The 10345-nt window shown below is 28.5% G+C and overlaps 1 protein-coding gene across 1 annotated transcript; it reads right to left on the reverse strand.

Moving 5' to 3' along the window:
* Window positions 1-7112: 7112 nt before the first annotated feature.
* On the reverse strand, window positions 7113-10120 carry LOC103571580 (dorsal-ventral patterning protein tolloid-like). Its single transcript, XM_014444700.1, has 5 exons — window positions 9762-10120; window positions 9194-9372; window positions 7988-8206; window positions 7671-7889; window positions 7113-7606 (listed from the first exon to the last, which is right to left on the reverse strand). Exons 1-5 carry the CDS (start codon window positions 10118-10120, stop codon window positions 7113-7115), a joined length of 1470 nt encoding a protein of 489 aa, XP_014300186.1.
* Window positions 10121-10345: the final 225 nt, after the last annotated feature.

The following is a 10345-nucleotide window of genomic DNA, read 5'->3' on the forward strand; positions in this document are numbered from 1 at the left end:
ATGCTGCAACTATACAAAATATTGATTAAGCCAAGGGAAAAATTTCTGGGGAGAAAAAATATTCATAGAGAAAGGAGGAGTCGCTGGTACTAGACAATGGCAACGGGAGTAGTTCGGTGATCGCCACTAGATGGCGCTTACCTTTTGTAGTGTCCATGTTAAGAAACTTATTTTCGAAGTTTTATATTCCAAAATGACTAAAACCCTGATTAGAAGCTAACATTTTTGGAATTTATTGTTATGTGTTATAACTCGATTTAAAGTCTCTGGTAATTTTATATTAAAAGTAAAAAATATAATCCTTAAAAACAAAACTAATTTGATTTTACTCATTAACCTTAAAATTACTAGTTAATTTAAGTATAAAACTGAAACAGAATAAGACTTATAGATACTGAAAATTTAATTTTCTAATCGTGATAATTGAAATTATTGTTCACTTAATCACAAATGTATAGTTTACTCGACTTATATACTAGATTTGTATCAATTATATAAATGCAATGACATTTATGTTTTGTAATTAAATTGACATTTTGTAAAGTTAAATTAACTTACTATTTCTTTGAGTGTACTAATAATTCCATCTTTTTCAAGTGATCTGATGTCGTTTTGGTCGTTGGTCTGGGCTTGATTCACATGGTAACGGTTGATGAAGCAATACTTCTTGTTGTTGATTTAGATTCTCAAAGTACAGAGTAAGAAGATTTAGCAGTAATTTGTATTTTTTGGTTGCTACGTTGGATGTTCTTCATGGTCGACTTCACCTACAAAATTCAACGGTGATTCCGGCGTCCATAAATCTGTCTTACGAGGGTCAGGCATTCTGCCGGTACCAGACGTAAAAATTTAAATAAAATCAAAGACTAATTGTTATCATCTCTTGCTTGTTTTAGACGGAAGTATGGATTTATATATTATGAATCTATGTAGGAAATCATGGGTATTTTCATAAGGATTTTTTGTAGAATCCGGAGTACCTGGATTTTCATGTACACGTTAGCAACTTTGTGTATTCGGGTTAAAAAATTATTTGGTTAAATTTTTTGTGTTGATTTTTAACACAAACCGTTTGTGTTATTTTACTTTAACATATTTTTTATGTTAAATGATTAGAATATCTAGAATGTAACACGTATGATATCAATAATAATAATAATAATAATAATAATAATAATAATAATAATAATAATAATATATGATATGAATCGTGATAATTATTAATAAAATAACAATATAAATAAATGCGAAAATAATATTAAGTAAAAGTATAAATTGTAAATTAATATAATATTAATAATCGTAATTGAAACTTTGGACGCAATCATCTAATTGGCGCTAAAAAAATTATGTGTAGATAAAAATAATAATAGTAATATAAAATAATAATAATATATGTTATTAATATTATTGTATTAATGTATAATTAATTTGTATCTCGCATTATAACGTAGCCTTTTTTTTTAACGACAGTCCATCACCAAAACAATTATTCTTTTTAATAATAGTCATTACAATAATAATAATAATTATAAATTATAATAGTGTTTATTTACTTACAACAAATAAAACATTTATAATATTTTAAAAATTCAGCCTCGATGAATATACATAATTATTTAATCATTAATTACTTTCATTCATTTAATTATTTATTTGTTTGTTTGTATTATCTCACACTCTTACCGCCGCTTATGTCAGACTACGATATGGTGTGCAATTTTTTTATAGTATTTAGAATTTATTAGAGTCTACAATTTTTTTTTTTAATTTTCCATCACACGCATGATAGTGCGTCGTTGAGAAAATTTTTTACTTTTCTTCATAATTGATATTAAATTTAAAAATTACCAATGGACAAAAAAAAATTCAAAATTAAGGGCGGAATTTTTATAACGCGTCTTGCCTATGACTAATTTTTTTAAAAATTTGATTAAATTTACACAGTTAATTTTTTAATCGAAAAATGTGTCGATATATTTATTATTTTCCATCGAAAAAGCTGAAACAAAAGACGCGCGCGTATTCAAACAGCCAATCAGTGACGTTCATTTACCCTCCAATTTGTGTTGCGCATCTTTGCTGCGCCGTGTCGCCATAGTCGTTGTCGTTCGGTTAAGCTAAAAATGTCTCTCTGTCCAAATCTTGATAGTCGTAATTATTACGTTTCCAACAATTATTATTAATTAAATTATATTATATTTATTTATCTATAAAATAATATTTGATAGCTTCATTAATAATAATTTGCATAAATTAAGTAATGACATCTATCAAAAATGCAAGTAAATAAATCCGAGTTGACCATTAGTGCTTAGTAGTATAGCTTTCATATGTGATACTGAAGTTAGCCAACGTTTAATAATCTTTGAATTTTTTTCAAAATGATAAATTATAAAAAAAAAAAATTGCACCTATAGTTTTCTAAATTTTCTACATGCGCATTTTTTTTTTCTTATAATCAATTTGTTGAAAAAAAATCTGAAAATTGTTAATTGTCTGTCAATTTCAGGATCATGTTTTTGATATTCAAATATTTATCATAAATTTGAGCTCTCGTGTGAAAAAAAAATCGTGTGATAATATTAATAACATTCTTGACTAATTAATGAGTGCGGTTTTTTTTTTTTTTTTTTTTTTTTTCGATGGTGTCATTGTTGACGGTCAGTGCGGTGTCAAGAAATTATTTTATGTGTTAAATGTGAAAATAATAATTAGTTTTTTTTTTAAATTAGTGAATGCTTGAAGTATTATTTATGTTAATGTTAAGTGTGAGTATTAAGGGATATAGTGATGAAGTGTAAAGTGCAATGTAGTGAGTGGTCTATTGGAGATTGTCGGGTTCTATGTCAATGTTTTAATAATGATGATGAGGCTGATGCTTCTTGATCATCTTCACGATTCTTTCAAGGTGATTATAACTCTGATTTGAATAATTAGATAATAAAATTTTTCGTTCTGCTGAAATTAATTTGTTAAATCGTTTATGTTTCAGGTAAGCCGCAAAATCTTCAGGTCATTGGGTCTTTTGATTTGGATGCTATTATTTTTAAATTGATACTGAAGTTAGCCGATGTCTAATAATTTTTGGATTTTTTTTTTCAAAACAATAAATCATAAAAAAAAATATTTCAAAAAATTGCACTTTTACATTTTTAAATTTTCTACACGTGCATATATTTTTTTTTTTTTTTGTAATTGATTTGTTGAAAAAGAAATCCGAAAATTGTTAATTCTCTACTTCATCAGGATTACTTTGAATTGGGTTTGAAAATGTAAAAACTTTTTTTTCATAATTTTCTTTTAAAGTTTACAAAATAAATAGTTATATAGCTCGCTAGCTTACAAGAAATTAATTAAAGTGATTCAAATTTTTTTTTTACTAAAAAAAAAAAAAGAAACGGAAATTGAATCAGCTTTTAAATTTCAAAAAAAGAATATTTATTAATAATAATTACAACAAAAGCTCCACTATTATTTCTTAAGAGATTTCATCAGCTTTTCATTTTCTCTTACTCGGATCGATCGAGCAAATTAATTTTTTGATAATTTTCCCCGCATTCTGGCACTATATTTTATATAATAATAAAACAATAACCTTAAGATGTATTTAAATTCCGAAATTTTGTTAATTTTGACAAAATATCTGTCGAGAAGCCAAATATTCTAAAAACTTCCATTCTGACAGTCGTGTATAAATGCTTTAGAAAGCAAAGTAAAAAATCAAAACGCTATAATTATTTGAAAACTTGCTTTTTTTTTTAAATTGCTTTGTTTCATCAATCCGCCAAGAAGTAAATAAGTAAAATAAAAAGAAAAGATAAAAAAATGTCAAACAGAAGCTGTTTTATAGTCAAAAGTAGGTAGAGCTCTACTTTTAAATCCTAACTTTTTCATAATTTTTCTAACATTAATAGACTCTCCCTATTGATAAAATTATTGGCTCAGATCTTTGATCTCATACTCATAAAAATTCAAAAATTACCACTTCTTACACCCATGTTGGAATTATCGAAAAATATCAGCTTTCTACAAATTTTCTTGGCTAATAAAAAAAATTTTTAGACCACTATCTGATTCTGGAATTTTTTAGTTTTGACGTAAGATAAAAAACCTAGTACCCGATTACGGAATTAGTACTCGATCAATCCATGTATTTGTACATCTATATTTAATACAATTCAGTAAATATAGGTATAAAAATACTTGAGCGATCGGGTACTAGTTCCCTGATCGGGTACTGGGTCTCTTACTTTACTATTGCCAAAAAATTATGTATAATAAGAATCATACAGAAATTTAATTTAGGCGGCTGAAATTTAAAAGTCCGTTCTTTGAAACGATAAGTAATTGAGTAAATTTTCAATTTTACTTAATACAGGTACTTAAACAAATTATTATCTCCATATTACCAGTTTATGTTAAGTGTTTTAACAGTATAAGTTACTCTTCATTGGTCATTCGAATGACCAACGATAACTTACCCTGTCCTGATACCCAAGTTGGCAAGCAAATTGTTGCCAAGTTGGCTACAAAAGTCGGCATTTCTATAAGTTGATGACAACTTTCAGCTTTGGTAACTGTTGACGACAAGTTTCTCAGAAAGATGACGACAGGTTGTGGCAGTAAATTGTTGACAAGTTGCTGAGAAACTTGTAGTCAACTTATTGACGACAGTTACAAAAGCTGAAAGTTGTCGACAACTCGTTGTCAAGTTGGTCGCAACTCATGAACACCAACCTTCTGATCAGAAAGTTTGGCTATCAGGGTAATAGCAAGACTTTCTGGTCAATCTTCACAAACACTCATAAATCGAAAAGTAGTATAATGATTGCTGTATATTTCCAACTATTTATTCTACGTTGTCAATGGATGGTAAATCTTTTTCAAGTGTTTTTAATTTTCATTTATACTAAATCGATTAGACACAAAAACACTTCAAATAATTATGACATGTCATTATAAAAATACTTTGAGGAATATTGTTATAAATTTTGAGTAAAACTTTCAATAACCTGCGTTTATAATTTTCATTTCAAAGTTAAAGTTTATTTTTGGTGGTTTAATTATATAAAAAATTGTGTGACGCAGATTGTTAATGCTTTTATTATTTTCGGGACGAGTTACTGCTGACAATTTTTTTATTATAAAAATAATTGGTTTTTAGGATAACGTATTAATACACGAAACGATACAGATAACAATGAACTTTACCAACTCGACAAACTTATTTTTTTATTTTTTGATTCATCGTCACGTTAGATAACGAACAAATTAAAAATTAATTAATAAACTTATTGCTAACGAATACACGGAGAAAAATATTGACTCGAAATCTACAAATTTTTATTATGCTGTTAACCAAACGAAACAGGAAGTGAAGCATCCAAAAAGTTATTATCCCTTATAGGAAGAAACAATAGGCCCAAGCTTGGCCGAGGCTTGGCGCAAGACTTATTAACTCTAGGGAAAGCTTGAAATCCAAGCTTGGCCCAAGTCTGTCTAAGTATCGAAATGATAACACTGAGCCAAGTTTGAGTGACCGCGCTGTGCCAAGACTGCATCTAAGTATTGGCCGAATATCGAGAGCCAGTATTGTGCTACGACTGTTGCTAAATAAGCACCTATGCTTATTAAAAATAAATTAAAAAAAAAAACATTAGTAGACATGTGCGTGATGGTGGCATATGGAAATAAATTTGTACACAGAGAAATCAGGTGGATCGATTAAACTATTTTTTTTTTTGCATTCGCTGGGTCTCGACCCTGATCCTTCAATACTGGTAAGCAAGCGGCTTATCCACTGGGCTGCTACGCTATTCACAGAAGCCAAAGGTTTTTAGGTGTCATTTATTATTTCGACTGGAAAACCGAGGCTTGTTACTTGACACTGGTAGAAGGATTTCTTAGTATTAAAAAAGATTTGTTAATATTTAACAAATTATTTCTTAACGGAGCTTTATTTAAGAAATATTTATTAATATTTAACAAATCATTTCTTAAACATCATTTTTTTGTATTTAATAAATATTTCTTAGCATCTAATAAACGATTTGTTAATATTTAATAAACGATTTCTTTCCATTTAAAAAATGATTTATTAGTATTTAATAAATCACTTTTTAACATTTAATGAATCACTTTTTAATAATTAATAAATGAATATTTTATATTTAATATATTTTTTATTATTTGAACAAATTTTTTTTTTATATTTAAGAAATTATCTATTAACTTATTTATTAAAATTTAATTCATAAAATCACACAGTTCAAGAATATATATCTATATATGTTTTTGCATGCAGCTACACACATTCATTAATATTTGTATTTATAAACAAAAATAACTAAAACAACCATCGTATAAAATTTTCTGTTCTTTTAATTTCAAAATACAATTTCATAGTAATTAACACTATAACTAGAATAAACAAATTAAAATTTCTTATATTAAACTACGCTGAGAAATAACATAAAATCCGTTTGATAGTACATGTGTTTTTAATGGTTTTATATTTAATTAAAATTGAACCGAATAAAATTAACAAGGCTTCCATATTTTCATAGTTATAATATGGATGACAATTTACAAAACACTTCTGATATAAATATTATTTAAGTATATGAGAGCTTCAGTTGTAGGTTACGTTTAACCAACAATGCAAGCTAGAACGGAGTAAACAATATGACGTCGCAACGACACACACATATAGCTCTTTTAATACGTGTACACCACTACAGGCTCGTGTGTAGCCCTCTACCGACAAATTCGTCTAAGAAATATTTATTAAATATTAACAAGCCTTGTTTGGTGCTAACAAATATTTCTTTTATGTTAATAAGGCTTTGTTAGCATTAAAAATATTTCTTAATAATAAAGAAGTTACTTATTTCATTATAATAAATATTGTTAATAATTACTAAATATTTGTTAAATCCAAAAAAGTCAGTTGAGAAAAATTTAATAAATCAATTTATTACTCCTAAACAAATCCTTCTATCAGTGGAGTATTGGCTGAATCTTGGTCCAAGGCTGGCGAACCGAGGCTCGAGAACGAGTCAATATTTTTCTCCGTGTATAATGCAATATCTATAAACTATTTAGAAGGTTCAATTAGTGTTATTAATAGGTTTCGCAGAAATAGTGGCGGAAAAACCTCCCGCTTCTATTGATTCATTAGAAATAAACGTCAGAAAAATTCTTCTCATCAGAGAGGCTACTTCCAAGTGGTCGTTTTTACCGCAGTAACTTCCGATAACTGGCGCATTTTCATTTCTACCCTCTTGTACTTTTACAAAGTCATTTTTACAATCTTTACTTTCTTCAAGTTCAAAGTAATGGAATTTAATTTCTATATGATGTTTGTGAGGAACCTTGATGAACCAATAACACTGTTTATTCGGTTCGTATAACCCTGGATAATTTGGCGCTTCTAAGTAATAAATATCATCACTTTCTAAATTAATATCGCCGCCGCAAATAGTTTCGTATTTCAATATAAATCCCAGGTGATAATTTTCATAACGAATCCTGGCGTATGTTACTGATACGAAATTACTTGCCGTCACAATAATTGATTTATTTACTGTACCACATATGCGAGCTAAACAAAATGTACGTTCAATAATAACAGATATCGTTCATAATATTAAGATTCGATTGTTTACCTAAGACAGGACTATTTGCCAGGTAGCCATTTTTTATTTCCACATACTCCACTGTACAATTGGGAGTCTCTTGAATATCCCATGATGTTAGTGTGATCTTTATTCGTTCACCTTCCGCAGCTCTGATTGTCCATTTGCATTTATCGGAAACTTCTGGTGAATCATCTGGATGTATTGGTGGGATAATCATATAGTAAGGCTCAAAAAATGACCCGCTACCTGTTACAAACCAGACGTACCAATATTAATATTTTAATAACAATGAATAATTAAAAACGATAAGATTTTTATAATTACGTAGTGTTTAAATTACAAACCAGAACAATTATACAGCAACTTTGTAGCAGTAATGTCAACGGTACTTAGGGCGCGCCTTTGACCAATCTCCGGTGTCCTCCCATTTATTTTACGTGTTGGTTCAATCGTACTACGAAACTTCTTTGCAAAAGCAAATCTCGCGTAATGCATTATGGAATTATAATCGTAAGGTAGACCCAATGTATTTGTAGATTCTACTGACAATTTATTAAATTTATCTTCATTTCCTGTTGATATTTAAAATTCATCGTTACTTATACATTCTATTAAAATAACATATTATCACTGAAAAAAATAATCGGTAACGGTTACCGATTTTTTTTCGGTAGAGGTTACCGATTTCCAATGAGTAATCTCTACTGATTTTAATCGGTAACCGTTACCGAAAAATCGGTAATCTCTACTGATTTACATTTACCGAAAAAATAGTTTATTGACCTAGAAAAAATAAAAATTAATTAGTAATTACTTAACAAGCACGTAATTTTATAGAATAAAGAGAAAAAAAATCTGTTATATCAAATACTTGGAGCTAATTATACACAACTTACATTGCCCCGTATATTTTTGTAAACATTGTTTTTGCCAGTTGCGATAGCTGATTATATTTTAAGGAAAGTAAAAAAAATGTACAGTTATAAATTTAGATTAGTAATTGTTAGCTATTTGGCTTAAAAGAAGTCATTTTTATTTATTAAAGATAAAAGTCATATCACTTTTCATAGACAGAAATATTCACAAGGTATGGTTGTCATTACTGAAATTGATGACAATAATGATCCATTATTTGGTAAAATTGTGGACATGGTCAGTGTTAATGATCAAATACTTTTTCTCCTGTATTCACTGAAAACATCATTATCACGCATTTCGTGTCACCGTCAATGATAAAATGGATTTAGTTAAGAATATAAGTTCCATGTCAAAGTTGGTACCTTGTACGTTAGTCAAAAAAAAAAAAAAAACAATTTATATTTTGTAGCCATTCGGCACTTAGTTTAATATTCTGTTGATTATAATAAAAATTTTAATTACCTTTGAATGAAATTAAAACTTGTTGACATGTCACTTATACTTTAGTTGTAGGCCCCAAAAACTGTTTTTTTCGGTAAATTTAATATCAGTAGAGATTACTGATTGAAAATCGGTAACGGTTACCGATTTTTTTCGGTGTCTGTTTTAGAAGTTATTATTATAAATAGTACCTTCTTGAACATTATCTAGGAAAACCTTAATATACTGATCGCGATCGTAACGTGTATGCTCGTGGTGAAACCCGATAGCGTGTCCCAATTCATGTAAAATAATACCAAAATTGCTGCATTGGTTGACTATGCTTATTGGTTGGGGTCCATACCGTTTTTTGCCAACAAAAGAACAGCATCTGGTAAATAATTTAAAAAATAATTTGGGTTTTAATAGAAAACGAATTGTTAAATTAATAAAAATCCATTGTTTTCTTTATTAAACTACTCAAATTTATATATATATATATATAAAACAGGATAATTTTTCGCCACGCTATCGATCAGAAATTATCCTGCTTCGTCTGGCACCAGGTATGCAAACTTCCAGTATCAATTAATGTAACGAGGACGAAGCCCATTTCCGTTTTACGAGAGACCGTCGCCTCTCCTATTTTAGGTATACACGGGCCCATTTTCAGTATCAATGGAGGTTATTTGAAAAATATAATACATGGTACGGATAAAACACGATTTCCTGATTTTATTGTTAGATGTCTGTGCGTAAAAGCTAAAATATGAAACTTACCCGCAATCTGATTTAGTGAAAACTATATAATTTTTATGAACTTTTTCAATTCTTTTAACAAAATGAATACAAGTGGATTGTTCCCAGTGTCTCATTGCTCGTTTAAATAATCTGCGTTGATCTCCACTAAATATATCTTCGATTTCATACGGAATAATACCATCATTCCATAGAAATTGTCTTCTCCTAACAGCCAATGATCTTCGGGTTCTATGAATCCTTCGTCCTGGTTCAAAATTATTTATCCTATTGAACTCATTATTAACTAGCTTGTCATCTCGTGGTATTAGATGTGAGTTTACTGTTGTTACTATAAAATATAGTACTTGAATAACGATAAAAACGAGCGGTAATTTCATCTTCGATAATACTAAACGAAATTATTGTAAAGAGTAGATTTTTATTATTGACTTTACATCTACAAAATTTTAACACAATGAGGCGTTTTATTTTCGATTTTAAAATTTTTAATCGCCACGGTATACGACATTTACCACATTCAAGTTAATAACCATTAATGATAAAAAATAATAATAATGTCTTAAAAAAAAAAAAATCATTAAAAGTAACTGATAAAAATTTAC

This window comes from Microplitis demolitor, chromosome 9 (genome assembly GCF_026212275.2).
Source record: "Microplitis demolitor isolate Queensland-Clemson2020A chromosome 9, iyMicDemo2.1a, whole genome shotgun sequence".
Classification (NCBI taxonomy): domain Eukaryota; kingdom Metazoa; phylum Arthropoda; class Insecta; order Hymenoptera; family Braconidae; genus Microplitis; species Microplitis demolitor.

What these genes read in the sequence shown, in the direction of transcription:
- LOC103571580 (XM_014444700.1), bottom strand. Translation starts at nt 10,120, where the DNA reads ATGAAATTACCGCTCGTTTTTATCGTTATTCAAGTACTATATTTTATA. An exon ending in CCTAGATAATGTTCAAGAAG is followed by an intron (nt 8,207 to 9,193) that starts GTACTATTTATA and finishes CAGGAAATGAAG; the next exon opens with ATAAATTTAATAAATTGTCA. An exon ending in GTTGCTGTATAATTGTTCTG is followed by an intron (nt 7,890 to 7,987) that starts GTTTGTAATTTA and finishes GGTTTGTAACAG; the next exon opens with GTAGCGGGTCATTTTTTGAG.